Genomic DNA, 20,162 nt, shown 5'->3' on the forward strand with positions numbered 1-20,162 from the left:
ACGTCCCCTCTTGTTTGAACTTAGAAATTTTCAATTGAATACAATCTGAGATGCCAGTTGAAGATGGAAGGATAAAAATTGTTAATAAATATTTCTAGTTGAACCGGACGGTCGAGAGACGGACATTAATAAGTGGAGAGACGAGCGACTCACCTTATTACAATAAAACAGAACCGGAAACATGCGGTGGATAGTGGCGCGTCCTACAGAGAAAACCTGGTGATTCTAAAGGGGAGATCACTCTGGGTGACTACTACTATTTTTTTAATGCTGATTACACCCTATGCTAGATATTTATCTCACTGCTACGACGAGATGATGTGACACAAGGGTCAGAAATTTGTGGTGCATGTTAAGATATAGTGGACAATTCAAAATTTTAAATACATCGTTTGGTAAATGTGTAGTTTAGCGGCGTAACTTATTTGACAGACAAAAAAAATTATAAAAACTGCATATATATATATATATATATATATATATATATATATATATATATATATATATATATGAAATGCATTATGAGACCCAAAGGCTGCAGTAAAACCAGAAAAAAATTCATTTTTATTAATTTTTCCATCATTTTTATTAGACTAAATTCGAAGCCGCCTTATTGTTTTCAAAATTTGGCCTTTCTAAGGTTTTACAGATTGGCCCTTTTAAGGCCAAATTTAGCCTTTTTTTTTGCATTACAAAAAATATGGCGGCCAAAAACAGTTTTAATAAAAATGAAACTTTTTTCTGGTTTTATTTCAGCCTTTGGGTCTAATATTGTGTCATATAAAAATAAATAGTTTTTATAATTTTTTCCTGACAAATACTACTCATTTGCCTATTGTTTTAAGCAAAAATAATATTACGTATGTAATTGTCATGTCGAAAATAGTAACGTATCCAAAAATTACGAAAATTCGAATAGAACAACTGCTTTTGTGTTTTTAATTTAAAAAAAAATCCAAGGCATCAATTTTTTTTAATAAGCACAAAAGTGTCAATTTTAGCCATATTGATTCGAAAGGCACTCCGGGGGGCGGGGGGACCGCAGTTTTTCACGGAAATCTGTTCTGTTACTTCTTTTTTTACTCATATCATGTTTAATGTTTGTGCAAAATTTTTTAAAAAATTCCAAGGTGTAGTTATTGAGAAAAGTGCGAACAGACGAACGGACGAATGGACAAGGATGAATTTAAAGGTCCACCAACCTTTTGTCGGGGGACCAAAAAAAAAAAAAAAAAGCTGAGATGAAGGGACCTAAAAACTTGACGGCAAATATTACAAGTAATAATGGTTAATACACTAGTTATTTATCTATTACATAAAAGGCACTATGTTTGTCTGTCTGTCTCCATATTTTCAATGTTAGGTGCATTTTTTTTACATAGGCATCACCACATTATCAAGGCCAAGAGGCCACTCAAGGATAAGGGTTAAAGAGTGTACAGTAGAAATTGGACAATATAGTAATCATTAGTAATGAAAATTTGGTAAATTTGATAACTTATATGGAACGGCTCATCAAAAACTTGTTTATCTTGGACTTGAAGACAACCATATTGTAGTCAGCTGGAAAGCAGGAAAACGGAAGACAATTCCACAGGCGTGCAGTTCTAAGAAAGAAGCTTTGTTCATGGAATCTATGTTTAGGTTTAGGCACAGATAAAGAGTGGGGGAAATTATTGATAGTGTTTTCAGCTAGACGAGTGTTTCTTGTGAAAGTTTTGCGAGGGGGGGACCATAGATTGAAGCTCAGTCGAACACTTTCCATGAAAATAACGATACATCAGAGACAAACTCGCAACATCTCTTCTGTGAGATAGAGGTTGCACCTCAGGAAGCCAATATCTTCAGACAGCCTGATCAGGAAATAGAGTTTAGAAATATGGAGACAGGCAGACAGACAGACAAGCATAGTGCCTCTTATGTATTAAATAAATAACTAGTGCATTAATCATATATTAAAACACTACCGTTACTATGGTTACAAAAACAAATATGGCAGTCAGTTTATCCAAATAGTTGCACGATAAAACGAATAACATTACTTTATATTCCTTTCTTTCTATTAGGACAAATTAATCAAGTGTTAAATTAAAAATATTCCCAACCACAGGAAGTTTTTTGTTGTTGTTTTTTTTTTTTACATGGGGGTCACCACTTATCAAGGCCCGAAGGCCACTCATCTATGCTGATGACACGACCATCTACGGCAACACATCAAACGCTGTAAATGACAAAGTTCTCTCTGATTCTCTCTCCTCTGATCTCGAGCGCGTGGTTCAGTGGGGGAAGACGTGGCTGGTTACCTTTAATGCATCTAAAACCAAACTCCTATCCTTACATCATCAACGCTCTGATCCCCATCTGGCATCAATTGAAATGGATGGCTCTCGTCTAGGAGAAGCGTCATATTTTGACAAGCTTCTGGGTTTGACCTTTACTCCTCATCTGAAATGGAACACGTACATCAAGTCTGTTGCCAAGGTCGCTGGAAAGATGGTGGGATCCTTCTACCACTCTAGAAGATATCTCACTACTAATGCAATTCTCTATCTATATAAAAGCCAAGTACATCCAAGGATGGAATACTGCTGCCATATCTGGGCAGGAGCTGCTAAAAACAGCCTATCCTGCCTTGACAGAGTACAAAATAGACTTTGTGGCTTAGTGGGGGATGCCCTTTTCTCTACCCTGCAACCTCTCTCCCACAGAAGAGACGTTGCGAGCCTGTCTTTGTTTTATCATTATTTCCATGGCAGGTGCTCGTCTGAACTCCAATCTCTGGTCCCCCTCGCCACTCCTTCACGAAAAACACCCGTCTAGCTGAATCCACTGTGAAAAATTTCCCCCACTCTTTATCTGTGCCTAAATCAAAACGTAGATTCCAAGAACAAAGCTTCTTTCTTAGAACTGCATGGCTGTGGAACTCTGTTCCGTCTGCCTGCTTCCCTCCTGACTACAACTTGAATGTCTTCAAGTTGTCTTTTTATTACCTACTTTATATATAATTTAATCGTCTCATGAATACCAAATCTACTAAATGCCTTCAAAGGACGATACAGTAAACAGTACATACACACATAAATAAATACATACATACATACATACATAAATACATACACACATAAATACATAGATACATACATACACACATACATACATGCATACATAAATACATACATACACACATAAATACATACATAAATACATACACACATAAATACATACATAAATACATACATACATAGATACATACATACACACATACATACATACATACATTAAGTAGAACAACTACCATTGTGTTTTTATAAATAAAAATAAAATAGCCTATTGCTATTTACAACGAATATAGTATTAACAGCTGAGGCGGAGACACCTAAAAAATCGATCTATATAAGAGCCAGGTACGTCCAAGGATGGAGTACTATTGCCACGTCTGGGCAGGAGTTGCTAGAAAGGACATCCTTCCTTGATAGAGTTCAAAATAGACTTTGTAGCCTCGTAGGAGATATCCTTTTCTCTTCTCTGCAACCTCTATCTCACAGAAGAGATGTTGCGAGTTTGTCTCTGCTGTATCATTATTTTCATGGCAAGTGCTCGTCTGAGCTCCAATCTATGGTCCCCCCCCCTCGCCAGACTTTCACAAGAAACATTTGTCTAGCTGAAAACACTTTCAATAATTTTCCCCACTCTTTATCTGTGCCTAAACTTAAGCATAGATTCCATGAACAAAGCTTCTTTCCTAGAACTGCACGCCTATGGAACAGTCTTCCGTTCTCCTGCTTTCCAGCTGACTACAATATGATTGTCTTCAAGTCCAGCGTAAACAAGTTCTTGATGAGCCGTTCGACTTAAGTTAACAAATTTACCGAATTTCCATTACTAACGATTACTATCTTGTCCAATTGACTACTGTACACTCTTTAGCCCTTATCCTCGAGTGGCTTTTGTGCCTTGATAAGTGGTTATGCTATGTTAAAACAAAAAAAGTAGATGATATTGCATACAATACATTTGAAAATTGTATCCATTTGGTGCTTCTATACCTCAATTGAGACGCGGTGCAAGTTTTCGGGTGTGTTTGAAAGTTTGACTCTCCCTTTGCGCACAATTACCTTTTAATTAATTAAAAGTCAAGTATGAACAGCTAAAATTAGAGAGGAATAAAAATGCGAATCAGAAAAAAAAAATTAAATAAATTAAAAAAAAAAAAAACTGAAAGAAGTTCCACAGGCGTGCAGTTCTAAGAAAGAAGCTTTGTTTATGGAATCTACATTTTGAATCTACATTTGCTGACAGATAATAGAAATCTCAGCCAATGAAATTCTAGCAAGCAGACAAGGAAAGAAAGGTTTTAGATTTGGTCAGTTTTGGCTTCATGAATTTTTTGCCGATTTCACTTGGAACCAAGACCCTCAAAGGTTATGATGAAAAGCCACTCAAGGAAAAAGATTAAGACAAGATGAAATTTTTTTTTTTTTACAAGGTGGTCACCACTTATCAAGGCCCGGAAGCCACTCATGGATAAGGGTTATTGTAAGTACAGTACGTTAGTGTGAATATTTTAGAGTGTCTACTTAAGGGGGGGCGGTTCATCAGGAATTTGTTTACGTTGGACTTGAAGACATCCAAGTTGTAGTCAGGAGGGAAGCAGGCAGACGGAACAGAGTTCCACAGGCGTGCAGTTCTAAGAAAGAAGCTTTGTTCATGGAATCTACGTTTTGATTTAGGCACAGATGAAGAGTGGGGGAAATTTTTCACAGGGGATTCAGCTAGACGGGTGTTTTTCGTGAAGGATTGGCGAGGGGGACCAGAGATTGGAGTTCAGACGAGCACCTGCCATGGAAATAACGATAAAACAAAGACAGGCTTGCAGCATCTCTTCCGTGGGAGAGAGGTTGCAGGGTAGAGAAAAGGGCATCCCCCACTAAGCCACAAAGTCTATTTTGTACTCTGTCAAGGCAGGATAGGCTGTTTTTAGCAGCTCCTGCCCAGATATGGCAGCAGTACTCCATCCTTGGACGTACTTGGCTTTTATATAGATAGAGAATTGCATTAGTAGTGAGATATCTTCTAGAGTGGTAGAAGGATCCCACCATCTTTCCAGCGACTTTGGCAACAGACTTAATGTACGTGTTCCATTTCAGATGAGGAGTAAAGGTCAAACCCAGAAGCTTGTCAAAATATGGCGCTTCTCCTAGACGAGAGCCATCCATTTCAATTGATGCCAGATGGGGATCAGAGCGTTGATGATGTAAGCATAGGATATTGCACAGTCTACACTTTTAAAACCAAAGGAAACGTACTAGAAGTTTATCTACATGATTTTACTGTCAGCAATTAAGTTTAGTTTAAGATGAGTTCTTCTCAGTCCAAATAATAATAGTAATAATCGACTTTGACTTGTATTTATTTTTAATAATAATTGTAGATGTAATTTGCAAAGATCCTTTTGCATTTAGCCAACTATTCACACTCCGTACAGCCATTTATAGCCAGCATTCACCGCATCTGCTCCGCATAAAATGGACAGGAAACATTAAGTTGATGTTCCGCTATACAAAAATGAATTGCATAATTATCTGTCATTTCACCGTTGCTAAATGACTGTTCCCATCGTAATGGTAATCGCTGTGTCGACAAACCATCTTGTATGAAACATAAGTACAGAACAAGTTAGGCATAAGGTTTATTAATGTAGAAGCCCCCTTGCTCCTCCAAAATAGGAGCTACGTCATTGTGTCACAATATTGTCAGGTGTGAGTTCTTATCTAGATCAGTATTTTACAGCAACCTTGGCAATGTCTTCCAGTTCATGTTCTCTATGGATCTTCCTTATAGCCACTTTCTCACAGAAGATATTTTGCTAGTCTTTCTGGTAGATGAGTTTGTTGAAACGCAAAAACGATCTGAGTCTTTTATATATCTGTCTATCTCAAAATTGCAGTGATGGGACAGGGTTTTATCTTGGTTGACAATGCGTAAGCAATTAGAATAAAGCCCTTTTTTAGGACCCTGTTCAGTAAAGAGAGAGACTAGTGTTTGATGTACCAGGCAAAAATATTCCATTTTTTGTAAAGATGCAGAATACTTCTTTGCAGCAACCTTGGCAATGTCTTCTATGTATTTCTTCAACTTCTCAGTTGCGATTAAATTTTGCAATCACAGTTAATTGAATGTATCTTCTTAATGAATTATCTCCCTTGTGTATCCTTATTTTTAAGTGATTATTTGAAACTGTTTCGGATTAGTAGTCTGAATTTGACTTTTAGGAAATTTTGAAATCAATAAAATAATTTTTAAAATAAATAAAATAGTTTTTTTAAATAAATGAAATAATTTTAAAATTAATAAAATAATTTTTCAAGAATTAAAATTACTTCTAAAATAAATGAAATAATTTTTAAAATAAATAAAATGATTTTTAAAATAAATAAAATAATTTTTAAAATAAATGAAATAATTTTTAAAATAAATAAAATAATTTTAAAAATAAATAATTGCCTGCTTACCACCTTTTTTTTGTACCCTTACCATAAAACTTCTCTACACCCGAGCAACACCGGGTGTCACCCCCACTCTTTCACCAGTCGGTTGAGGATGATCGTCGACCTCGGAACCCTTCCACTGCTGGTGATAATTCTTGACCGTCTAAAGTTACTGGTATGGGGAAGTGACCGAATTATCAATTGATCTTCTAGTTATATATCCTGGACCAATTTGTTGTGTACCCTCTTAACGACGAACGTCGTCGAAAGAGAGCCGTGGATTTTTTTGTGTAGTAAAAGACAAAAGAAGATAAAACGATTCTGCACACAAATATATATTAACAAAAAAAACAGTACAGTTCTTATAATTCTTTCAGAGTCCTGAAGGAAGTGATGTGTTATTATGCTAAGAATATGGTCAAAGGCTTGTAACCTTGTGGAGTGTCGGTCTCTGGGTATCTGAAGAAATGTGTCCAGTCAAGAGCCAACTCTGCTTTGACTGTGTTCCTCTCTGCACATCTCTTCTCCAAGAAAATGCCTGCGCATTCTCTTTTTGTCCATCTGACTTGTTGATATATATATAAACAATTATATCGCCCTCTGAACATCACGCAGATATTATTTCTTTTTTGTTTAGAAATTCAATTCTCAGTCCATAATCTAAATTATCATTTACAAAAATAACACAATGGCTCGCTTCAAAGATCTGAACTCAAATAAACAGTTAGTAAATACAGTTTTTGTTAACCTTTAACACACAGAGTTCTCAGGTTTCTTCAATAAACAACTTGATACCAAGTGGTTTTACCTTTCTTCCTAACGGGGTGGGGGGGCATCAACCTACCCACACCCTTACCTTGTTACATTACCTCCCCTACTTAAAAGAAACAATATTGAGATCAATATTTTTTCTAACCGACTTCTTCTTACTTGACCTTAATACTAGGGAATTTCTGTGGTTTTACAATTCATAATATTTAGCTATTTGGTTAATAAAAGAAGAAAATTTTTAAAAGCTTTATCTTTCATGCACATGCAAAAAGTTTTCTTTGTTACACCGGGTACCCCGCTAGTAAAGAATAAAAAATAAAAAAGAGACACGAACTCTAATTAATATGAGCAAATAACACAAGCAAATATAATAAAAAAGAATAAAAAATAAAAATAAGGCATCATTTGCATAAATAATGTTTTAATTACAATTTTCTTTATATAAAAAAAAATAAAACAAAAAAAATTCATTTAAAAAAATTTTTTAATCTTGGAAAAAGTTTTATGACATTTTCTGTTGTCGTCGTTAAAACTTTATTGATATCAACTCCTTTTATTTTGGCGATGTATTCAGCAGATATCCGAATGTTTGCGGGTTCATTTCGAACCTAAGAAAAAAAAATGGGAAAAAAAAACAAACAAGTGAATAAAAACAGAAAACTATAGATTAGTTCTGTAATTGAGCTGATCTGTATAATTACTCTATAATATATCTACTAGGGGCGGGGAGCTTTGCCTGGTATATATTATAATATCATATTTAAGTATATTTTATGCTTAAATATGATTTTTTAATTCGCTTTTATTTTTAAAATAAATGAAATAATTTTTACAATAAATAAAACAACTTTTAAAATAAAATGATTTCTAAAATAAATAAAATTATTTTTCAAATAAATGAAATAATTTTTAAAACAAATTTATTTGTTTTAAAAATTATTTCATTTATTTAAAAAATAATTTTATTTATTTAAGAAATCATTAATTTTTTTAATAAATAAAACGATTTTTAAAATAATTAAAACAACTTTTAAAATAAGTAAAATGATTTTTAAAATAAATAAAATGATTTTTAAAATAAAATGATTTTTAAAAGAAATGAAATAGTTGTTAAAATAAATAAAATTATTTTTAAAATAAATAAAATAAGTTTTTAAAATTTATGAAATAATTTTTAAATTAATAAAATACTTTTTAAACAATTAAAATAACTTCTAAAATAAATGAAATAATTTTTAAAATAAATGAAATTGAGCTGATCTGTATAATTACTCTATAATATATCTACTAGGGGGGCAGCTTTGCCTGGTCGTAAAATATGCTTAAATATGATATATTTATTTGCCTTTTATTCCTCTATAATTTTACCTGTTCATATTTGACTTTTACTTGAAGTATCCTAGTGATCACGTCAATTTGGCGCCACTATATATATTGTGAACCGAGCGACCGCTTCTCTGAAAAAAGCCTTTTGTAGACATACAGAAAAAGCGAACACACATACAAACATACATTTTCGCTTTTATATTTATAGATTTATATATATATATATATATATGTAAACAAAAAAATTAAAGACCGCAAAAATATATTTTACAATAATTCATTGTTCGACAAGATACTCAAAAAAGGTATATTGAACTTTCCTTAATCCGCAGAGTTTCAAAGAAATATGTTCTTCTCATCAAAAGAAAGATATTAGCAAATGAATATTATAACAAAGCTTGTCCTGCCTTGATAGGGTTCAAAATAGACTTCGTGGCCTGGTGGGAGATGTCCTTTTCTCTTCGCTGCAACCTCTATCTCACAGAAGAGATGTTGCGAGTTTGTCTCTGCTTTATCGTTATTTTCATGGAAAGTGTTCGACTGAGCTTCAATCTATGGTCCCCCCTCGCCAAACTTTCACAAGAAACACTAGACTAGCTGAAAACATTATCAATAATTTTCCCCACTCTTTATCTGTGCCTAAACCTAAACAGATTCCATGATCAAAGCTTCTTTCTTAGAACTGCACGCCTGTGGAATTGTCTTCCGTTTTCCTGCTTTCCAGCTGTCTATAATATGGTTGTCTTCAAGTCCAACGTGAACAAGTTTCTGATGAGCCGTTCCACTTAAGTTAACAAATTTACCGAACTTCCATTACTATCGATTACTATATTGTCCTTTTGACTACTCTACACTCTTTAACCCTTATCCTTGAGTGGCCTATCGGCCTTGACGTCTATGTAAAAAAAAAAAACATATTATCAATAAGAAATTTGTTCCGAAAAGAAAAATTTGGCATAATCCAAATATAGGTAATCCAGGTTTGCAGAAAAATCCGTTAACAAGCAAAAAGTAAAGATTATCAAAATTTTTTAAATCTCTGGTCGCCTATATCGAGCTCTCCTCAGTGGATTTCTGATACAAATCAGTGATTCAGATACAAACAGAGGCTGAAGAGGGACCAACATAGGCGATCAGGGATTGGTCCCATTTGTTTTAGACTTGAAACCGACAGTACCAATGTTTTTATAATCTCTTTTGTAACAGGACAACAGGAAAGGGAAGGCTTGAAGGATGGAAATGGTTTTCAAAAGAAAAACTTGAAAAAGAAATCTGTATTTTTACAACTCGGGGCTGGATTAAAATACATTTGGAAATATTTCTCACCTGTTTTTCCGGTCCGAGAGCAGGTGAGTCGGACTCAAGGATCAAATGTTCTAGCGGAAGTTGTTTCACAAGTTTTTGCTTCTTGGAAGACATGAAAGACAAGAGAAAAAATGGTCGGTCGACATTGAATAGAAGAAAAGGTTTGGGTTGGAGAGAAATGACAAGAAAAAAAATTTTTTTTTTCATATGGCCACTTTTATTGATAGTACATACATAAAACTCTAGTCCCCTTCCAAGTAATCTCCTCTGGCTGTAATGCACTTGTTGTACAGTTCCAACACCTTCTGGAAGTTCCCCTAGTGTGAGCGTGCCAATTGTCATTTCACAAAGGAGAGGCACCAAATATATATATATATATATTTTTTTTTTTATTACATTTTCACCCCAAACAAGGCACATTGCCACTTTGGTGTAAGGGGCTATTATCAGGGTAAACAACTACTGGGGTACTATGTAGGGATTTGGGCAGCAAGATGTTGGTTCACGTTGCACTTGAACTTCTGCATGTCAGTACAGTTGGGAAAGCAGTGACCTGGAATGGAATTCCAAAGTCTAGCGGTTCTGGGGAAGAAACTACTGGAGTAGAAAGATCTTTTACATCTAGGGATCTCTACTGTGTGGGGGTGGGATTTTGCAGCTTGTCGGGTCTGTTGAGGGTGTTCATGTCGTGGGGGCACAAGTGCTTGCAGTTCATCAGAGCATTCACCATTAAAATACTTGTAGAACAGGCAGAGGGATGCAACATATATATATATATATATATATATATATATATATATATATATATAATAAATTCCACAGCCAAACAACGTCGCAGCCCACAAGAGCCATTACGACAGCATTTAAAGAAACTATAAATTTTAAAACCAAGTTGCGGACAAAAAGTCCAATTGTAACCCTATGTCCAAGTGGCAATATGCCTTGTTAGGGTTGAACGTGAGTGAAAAAAATGTTTTAATAAATGTTGTGGGGTACAAATCACCCCTATTTGAGAACTAAGTGGAATCAACCAGTCCTATGAATACCACTGTTTTCAGTAACTAAATGGATACATTCATACCATGTTTAACCGCATGCTACGAACATGTTCCTCTCATACCACTTCAGTGGCTCTTGGATTCTTTATGATAAATACATATTATATTGTATACACTTTACACTACTTGTGGTTTCTTTCATTTGTAACCCATAGCACGGGTCTACAACAATAATGTAATTGTAGACAAGAGAAACGATAATTTCTTATGGCAAAAAAAAGTGTGAGTGCAAACTAATTGCTTACCTGTTCGCTCCTGACAATGGATGGCGGAATGGAAAAATAATAACCTTCTCTCACGCCTTCCATTGCAACCGCGGGCCGACCATCAAATGCATGTAGAAGCACATTCTTGGCACCTTTTATTTATAAAAAGAAAACACAGATTTTGTATAAAATAATGACAGTTTTTGTATTAGTTTTTGACTTTACATAATCTATTAGATGAATCTCAAATGTCTGTTTATGTATGTTTTTATGTCTGCTAAAACTTTCGACACACACGACACATCAGTTTCGTTTTGAAGCTCAATGTCTCAGACAACAAATATCGAAAAATTAATTCCTTCAACCTCAACTCACCTGTTTTTTACAAGGAGGTGGTCGCTTTTTTTGTTGATATTTTCGCAAGTCATCGTCTCTGTTGAACTGACTACTCTTAATTTCAACGCTCTCGGCTTCCGATTTCGCCATGGACGCATTGGCCAAGACGTTACATTTTTGTTTTTTCCTCCTTTGCTTCCGGCCTTGAACCTGCCTGCTCCCAATATTTTTAAACAACACCTCTCTCCACCCGGGCTGCCTACTATTGTTTTGATCCCCTCTACCTCGCTACTTCCACTCCTTTTTGGAGGGGATTCCTTACTACACCACCTCCACACACCCAGGCAACGCCGGGTACCTCTGCTAGTTATATTTTATTTATTTATTTTATTCTATTTTCACCCCAAACATGGCACAGTACGGCGCTACTATCGGGGACATAATTTGCAGGGATATTATGAAGGGAGATGAGTAGCAAGATGTCTGTTCACATTACACTTGAACTTCTGCATGTCAGTAAAGTTGGGAAATCTCAGGAATCAGAGATAGATATTTTTAGAATCTTAGGAATCGGAGATGGATATTTTTTAGAATCATCGGAATGGAGGCAGATATTATTGGAATCTTAAGAATTGGAGACAAATGTGTTTACAATCTTAGGAATCGGAGGTGGATATTTTTAGAATCTTAGGAATCAGAGGCAGATATTATTGGAAACTTAAGTATCGGAGACAAATATGTTTAGAATCTCAGGAATCAGAGATAGATATTTTTAGAATCTTAGAAATCAAAGATGGATATTTTTAGAATCTTAGGAATCAGAGATAGATATTTTTAGAATCTTAGGACTCGGAGGCAGATATTATTGGAATCTTAAGAATCGGAGATGGATATTTTAAAAATCTAAAGAATCAGAGGCAGATATTGGAATCTTAAAAATCAGAGACGGATATTTTTAGAATTTTAGGAATCAGGGATGGATATTTTTAGAATCTTAGGAATCAGAGGCAGATATTTTTTAGAATCTTAGGAATCAGAGACGGATATCTTTAGAATCATAGGAATCAGAGATAGATATTTTTGGAATCTGGAGAATCAGAAATGGATATGTTTACAATTCTAGGAATCGGAGATGGATATTTTAAGAATCTTAGGAATCAGAGGCAGATATTTTTAGAATCTTAGGAATCAGAGACGGATATGTCTACAATTTAAGAAATCAGAGATGGATATTTTTTAAATCTAAGAATTGGAGGGGGGGGCGGATATTTTTAGAATCTTAGGAACCAAAGATGGAATGCTTTAGAATTCTAGGAATCGGAGACAGATATTCTTAGAATCTTAGGAATCAGTGACGGATATGTTTACAACTGTAGGAATCGGAAGCGGATATTTTTTAGAATCTTAGAAATCAGAGGCGAATATTTTTGTCATGATCCTGAGCATCTAAAGAATCACTTTACATGAAAGAACGGCAACGACAGAAAAGGCAACAAGAATTCACTTACCTTGTTCTTTGAGTAATGTAATTGTCGGCCTCCCAGCAGATCTAGAGTGAACATTCCTATATTAAAAGGAGAGAAATATATTTTAAAATGCAAATTGGAGAAGCAAGCAATGATATTTGCATTGTTTGGGGATGAATATTTTTAGAATCCTAGAAATTAGAGGCCGATATTTTAAAACTCTTAGGGATCAGAGGCTGTTAAGTTTAGAATCTTAGGAATCAGAGACGGATATTATTAGAATCAGAAGGATAAGAGGTGGATATTTTTAGAATCCTAAGAATTAGCGATAGATATTTTTAGAATCCTTGAAATCGTAAACGGATATTTTTTTAATCTTAAGAATCAGAAACGGATATTTTTACAATCCTAAGAATCGGATATAGATATGTTTAGAATTCTAGGAATCAGAGACTGATATTTTGCGAATCATAAGGATCAGAGATGAATATGTTTAGAATCCTAGGAATCAAAGACGGATATTTTTTGAATCCTAGGAATTGGAGATGGATATTTTTAGAATCCTACAAATCAGAGGTGGAATTTTTGAGAATCCTAGGAATTGCTGCAGATATTTTTAGAAACCTAGGAATCGGAGACGGATATTTTTTTAATCATAATGATCAGAGATGGATGTTCTCATAACGTTTCAGCCGATGTAACCTCCAAACTTTTTCGGGTGCATCTTAAGGTTACAGGCTTTCATTCCGTCAGCCATGACAAAATAGAATTCATAAGTAATTCACAATTGTAGGTCATCTGTATATCGAAAGCCAACTTTCACTGGACAATATCTAAACTTCAACTCCCCCATCCATATAATGTAAAGAAAGGAATAGTCTGTTGCCTACAACGCCGAACAAAAGTAATCTATATAATTATAAAACTCAAATGACCTTGTAACGAGTGATGTAACCCACTTTCCGGTTTACGACTTCCGGTTGCGCACGTGTACATAAACATAAACCAATAACAGCATAACCAAATAAACACCAATCGCTACTTTTGCAGAATTTGACCTGCGCACTGAAATATTAACGTTATTATTTAGAAATTATTATTTAATATGAGAAAGGTGGGGATGTTTTGCAACTATTCTGTATTACAAGTATACTCTCGCAATTTTCTTACAAATAAATCAACTTTGACCCATTGACAATGTATTGTTTTACTGTTTACGTTTTCAGCATCCCAACTGTTTTTGTTTTTGGCGTTTAAATTATCCAAATAAAAAATTGTTAATACTTTCTGCATTTTTTTCACATCGTTCATTTCCGTATTACGTTTAAGTTATTTTAACGCAATTTTCTTACAAATAAATCAACTTTGACCCATTGACAATGTATTGTTTTACTGTTTACGTTTTCAGCATCCCAACTGTTTTTGTTTTTGGCGTTTAAATTATCCAAATAAAAAATTGTTAATACTTTCTGCATTTTTTTCACATCGTTCATTTCCGTATTACGTTTAAGTTATTTTAACGCAATTTTCTTACAAATAAATCAACTTTGACCCATTGACAATGTATTGTTTTACTGTTTACGTTTTCAGCATCCCAACTGTTTTTGTTTTTGGCGTTTAAATTATCCAAATAAAAAATTGTTAATACTTTCTGCATTTTTTTCACATCGTTCATTTCCGTATTACGTTTAAGTTATTTTAACGCAATTTTCTTACAAATAAATCAACTTTGACCCATTGACAATGTATTGTTTTACTGTTTACGTTTTCAGCATCCCAACTGTTTTTGTTTTTGGCGTTTAAATTATCCAAATAAAAAATTGTTAATACTTTCTGCATTTTTTTCACATCGTTCATTTCCGTATTACGTTTAAGTTATTTTAACGCAATTTTCTTACAAATAAATCAACTTTAACCTTTGACAAACATAAGAGCATTTTACAACGTATTGTTTTACTGTGTACGTTTTCAGCGTCCCAATTGTTTTTGTTTTTTTCGCGTTTAAATTAAACGATATATCAAAATTTGAATAGTGCAGATTTACCTATAAGTATGGCAAACCACTTATAATTTCAAAAATAAACCATTATAAACAGATCGACTCATAGAAATCTATCTATATTCTTTTTTTCATTTTTAATATACTTTCATAGAAATGTTTCTGTTACGTCACAAAAAACTATTTTCTTTACGTCACAAGTGTCATGCTCATACATTAATTCCATAGCTAATATAACATACTGACCCAACGGGTCACAGGTAGTCTAGTATCTATCATGTGGAATTTTCGATTTATGTTTAGAAAAATAGGTAACTTTACACGAATAGGTAGGATTTTTTTTTCATGTTTGAGTGATCCGTCCGTGATTTTTCACTTTAATATACTTTCATAGAAATGTTTCTGTTATGTAAAAAAAACAAAAAAACTATTTTCTTTATGTCACAAGTGTCACGCTCATACATGAATTCCATAGCTAATATAACATACTGACCCAACGGGTCACGGGCAGTCTAGTATGTAATAGCAGCCATGCATATCAAGAGAAGGTTTTCTCTTAAACAATCTGCTGAAACAACTATCCAGAGAGCATGACATCAGCTCCAAGAAATCTGGACCAAACACCCGAAAACTCACCACGGTCCATATACCATACATGAAGGAGTATGTACTGTTATGACGTGGGTAAATGGAATCCTTCATAACAGTAAAAAAACATGGTAATAAATCACATCAACGGAGAGACCATGGTTATCGGTTAATAAGGTTTATTGATTGTTAACCTAACGATTACATAAACGTATATATACACATATGAATATCGCAAGGAAAATTAGCAGAGACAAATAGTTTTGGAGCTAGTTTTATTAATGCGTGTATTTTTAAATGTAAATCACTGGCGACCATGTTTGAACAGTTTGAACAGGCAGCGTATGAAAGGGGCCAACCCTCAGTTTGTTCAGGTATGCTGAAAACGAATATCGCAGCAGAACTTAAAACACTTGTTCAGGTAGGTAAAAGAGTAACTTATCTTGCCTTTGGTAACATTTATATATTATATATTTGTTTTGTATTTTTTTTTTTTTAACTTTTACGCTTTGTTGTCTTAACTCGGAAGGATTAACCTTAGAATTTCCACAGGTCTCATTAGTTAAAATGAATTATTTCGCAGTTCAAATACCATACATGAAGGAGTATGTAAATATCTCCACTAGACTATGCAATTCTTATTGACGGAGAGACCATAGTTATCGGTTAATAAGGTTTATTGATTGTTAACCTAACGATTACATAAACGTATATATACACATATGAATATCGCAAGGAAAATTAGCAGAGACAAATAGTTTTGGAGCTAGTTTTATTAATGCGTGTATTTTTAAATGTAAATCACTGGCGACCATGTTTGAACAGTTTGAACAGGCAGCGTATGAAACGGGCCAACCCTCAGTTTGTTCAGGTATGCTGAAAACGAATATCGCAGCAGAACTTAAAACACTTGTTCAGGTAGGTAAAAGAGTAACTTATCTTGCCTTTGGTAACATTTATATATTATATATTTGTTTTGTATTTTTTTTTTTTTAACTTTTACGCTTTGTTGTCTTAACTCGGAAGGATTAACCTTAGAATTTCCACAGGTCTCATTAGTTAAAATGAATTATTTCGCAGTTCAAATACCATACATGAAGGAGTATGTAAATATCTCCACTAGACTATGCAATTCTTATTGACGGAGAGACCATAGTTATCGGTTAATAAGGTTTATTGATTGTTAACCTAACGATTACATAAACGTATATATACACATATGAATATCGCAAGGAAAATTAGCAGAGACAAATAGTTTTGGAGCTAGTTTTATTAATGCGTGTATTTTTAAATGTAAATCACTGGCGACCATGTTTGAACAGTTTGAACAGGCAGCGTATGAAAGGGGCCAACCCTCAGTTTGTTCAGGTATGCTGAAAACGAATATCGCAGCAGAACTTAAAACACTTGTTCAGGTAGGTAAAAGAGTAACTTATCTTGCCTTTGGTAACATTTATATATTATATATTTGTTTTGTATTTTTTTTTTTTTAACTTTTACGCTTTGTTGTCTTAACTCGGAAGGATTAACCTTAGAATTTCCACAGGTCTCATTAGTTAAAATGAATTATTTCGCAGTTCAAATACCATACATGAAGGAGTATGTAAATATCTCCACTAGACTATGCAATTCTTATCGACGGAGAGACCATAGTTATCGGTTAATAAAATTTATTGATTGTTAATGTAAGGATTACATAAACGTATATATACAGATGGGAACAGTGAATCAGGAATGTCTCTACTACGAAGAACGATGTTCATTCCTCCATTGTTCCAGTCCAGACTCGCCGCTTCTTGTCCTGTTCTCGTTCGCGCGTTTATATACGAGAATCCCAGGACCATTTCACGGTTAATCTGTAAACAGAGACAGATATATTTAGAATCTTAGGAATCAGAGGCAGATATTATTGGAATCTTAAGAATCGGAGATGGATATTTTAAATATCTAAAGAATCAGAGGCAGTTATTATTGGAATCTTAAGAATCAGAGACGGATATTTTTAGAAGTTTAGGAATCAGGGATGGATATTTTTAGAATCTTAGGAATCAGCGGCAGATATTTTTAGAATCTTAGGAATCAGAGACGGATATGTCTACAATTTTAGAAATCAGAGGTGGATATTTTTTAAATCTAAGAATTGGAGGGGGGGCGGATATTTTTAGAATCTTAGGAATCAGAGGCAGATATTTTTGGAATCTTAGGAATCAGAGACGGATATTTTTAGAATCTCACCGCTTCTTGTCCTGTTCTCGCTCGCGCGTTTATATACGAGAATCCCAGGACCATTTCACGGTTAAGGGGAAACAACTCTTCTCTGAAAATGTAGGAGTTATTTCCCTTCGATTGGATTCTTAGATTCGTTCTAATTTATCGTCCGAACCCGTACATGGAAAACGGGGCTTTGAAACTTGACATAGTGATATAGGCCAAGGAGAAAGAAGCAACCTTAGTAGAAGTTAGAGTCTCCAATGAGGCAAGGGTTGCGTAATCCCCAACCACACCTCTCCTCAAGCGGCACTCCAATGATGCTTGGTTAAATCTGAGAGGGTAAAGATGACGAAATGTCTCCACTGGTGAATCTGTAAACAGTTTAATATTGAATGCCTCCGTTCTGTCTCGAAAGACAAAGGATACCCCCTGTAGGGGCAGCTGCGCGTGTAATTGTGTGACAAGGGTTGCACAATCCCCAACCACACCTCTCCTCAAGCGGCACTGCTTGAGTCCAACGGCAGAGAGAAATGCAGAACAACTGGAAACAATGCCGAGATAAGCGGAGAGTACATGCAACACCTGGAAGTCCCAAATGGTCACCCATTTAGTACTGACCCGGTTTAACATTTCTTTATTATAAACTAGCGGGGGCTACCCGGTGTTGCCCGGGTGTTCGTAGGTGTGTGGTGTGGTGTTAAATAAAAAAGAATCCGGGGAGGGGGGGGGGATCGAACCGGAAGCCCTGAGGCGAAGCTTGAAAATAAAATTGGCCAGCCAGAATGAGTTAGTGAAAGATGTTTGAATTTATTTAACAACCAAATTGACAGGTGCACGGCCGGAAGTCATTGAGCGTTACGACGGCAACGACGACGTAGGTTTGTTTGCTATAAGCGAAGTAAAAAAAGAAAACAACGTTAACACTTAAGTGGGAAAAAAACACAAAAAAAACTAACATAAGGCAAACGAACGATGAAAGCAGAAAAACGAACACGTGAAAAATGGCTTAAATAAGCCTGTTTCGATATCAAAATTTAAAAAATCGGTTGGTACTCGGGTGTTTTTGGGTGTGTGGTCGGGGGTGGATAAGCAAAGTAAAAAAAAAAACCCAGAAAAACGAACGTTACGTGAAAAATGGCTTAAACAACACTGGTTCAATATTTAAATTTAAAAAAATCGAAAAAAAAAAAAAGACATCTCACACCACGATTCGAACCCAAAAATTTTAAGATGATTATATCCAAAAATTACGAAACTCGATAAGGTACAAAATTATTTATTAAAGAAAATAAAAAATTACGAAAGTATTGGTCTATCTATCTATATATCAAATCTCCTCTCATTGTGTAGTAACATGTACACTGTCTATTATATATATATATATATATACAGAACTGTCTCTCACTTTATATGTACCTGTTTATGTCTCCAATATGCTATCTCTTACAACATGAACATCTTAAGACATATGAACTCTCTCTCTCTTATATCTCACCAATGTCTCCATCTCCTACAACATGAACATCTTAAGACATATGAACACGCAACACATGAACACGTCTAAGACTGTCTCTATCACTCTAAGACTCTCACAAATATGAACAACAACAAATAACATCAGTCATCTTCGAATAAGAATTACATCAAGAGGAAATGAAGGGTTTCTCTTAAACTATCTGCTGAAACTACTATCCAGAAAGCATAAAGGAAATTTGAACCAAAAACCTAAAAACTTACCAATTTGTATACCATACATGATATGTTTTAGAATCTTAGGAATCAGGAATCAGAGATAGATATTTTTAGAATCTTAGGAATTGGAGATAGATATTTTTAGAATCTTAGGAATTGGAGATAGATATTTTTAGAATCTTAGGAATTGGAGATAGATATTTTTAGAATCTTAGGAATTGGAGATAGATATTTTTAAAATCTTAGGAATCGGAGATAGATATTTTTAGGATCTTCGGAATTGGAGGCAGATATTATTGGAATCTTAAGAATTGGAGACAAATATATTTACAATCTTAGGAATTGGAGGTGGATATTTTTAGAATCTTAGGAATTGGAGGCAGATATTATTGGAAACTTAAGAATTGGAGACAAATATTTTTACAATCTTAGGAATCAGAGATAGATATTTTTAGAATCTTAGAAATCAAAGATGGATATTTTTAGAATCTTAGGAATCAGAGGCAGATATTGTTGGAATCTTAAGAATCAGAGGCAGATATTTTCAGAATCTTAGGAATCAGCGACGGATATTTTTAGAATCATAGGAATCAGAGATAGATATTTTTAGAATCTTAGGAATTGGAGGCAGATATTGTTGGAATCTTAAGAATCAGAGGCAGATATTTTCAGAATCTTAGGAATCAGAGACGGATATTTTTAGAATCATAGGAATC

The 20,162-nt window shown here is 34.4% G+C and overlaps 1 protein-coding gene across 3 annotated transcripts in view; it reads right to left on the minus strand.

Moving 5' to 3' along the window:
- Nucleotides 1-7,660: 7,660 nt before the first annotated feature.
- The window catches only part of LOC145271151 (putative deoxyribonuclease TATDN3), a 62,945-nt gene continuing 50,443 nt past the window's right edge, over nt 7,661-20,162 (minus strand). For 2 of the 3 annotated variants that reach the window (XM_080126689.1, XM_080126687.1), the window contains 4 exons: nt 12,999-13,054; nt 11,194-11,306; nt 9,912-9,992; nt 7,661-7,867 (listed from right to left, as the gene is read on the minus strand). In XM_080126689.1, coding sequence (XP_079982815.1) covers nt 7,727-7,867; nt 9,912-9,992; nt 11,194-11,306; nt 12,999-13,054 — 391 coding nt within the window. In that variant the 3' untranslated portion in view covers nt 7,661-7,726. The remainder of the gene's footprint in view (nt 7,868-9,911; nt 9,993-11,193; nt 11,307-12,998; nt 13,055-20,162) is intronic. The other variant, XM_080126688.1, reaches the window with a different exon arrangement.

The sequence above is a fragment of the Euprymna scolopes genome, chromosome 46, assembly GCF_053919585.1.
Source record: "Euprymna scolopes isolate OS-2025 chromosome 46, ASM5391958v1, whole genome shotgun sequence".
NCBI lineage: Eukaryota > Metazoa > Mollusca > Cephalopoda > Sepiida > Sepiolidae > Euprymna > Euprymna scolopes.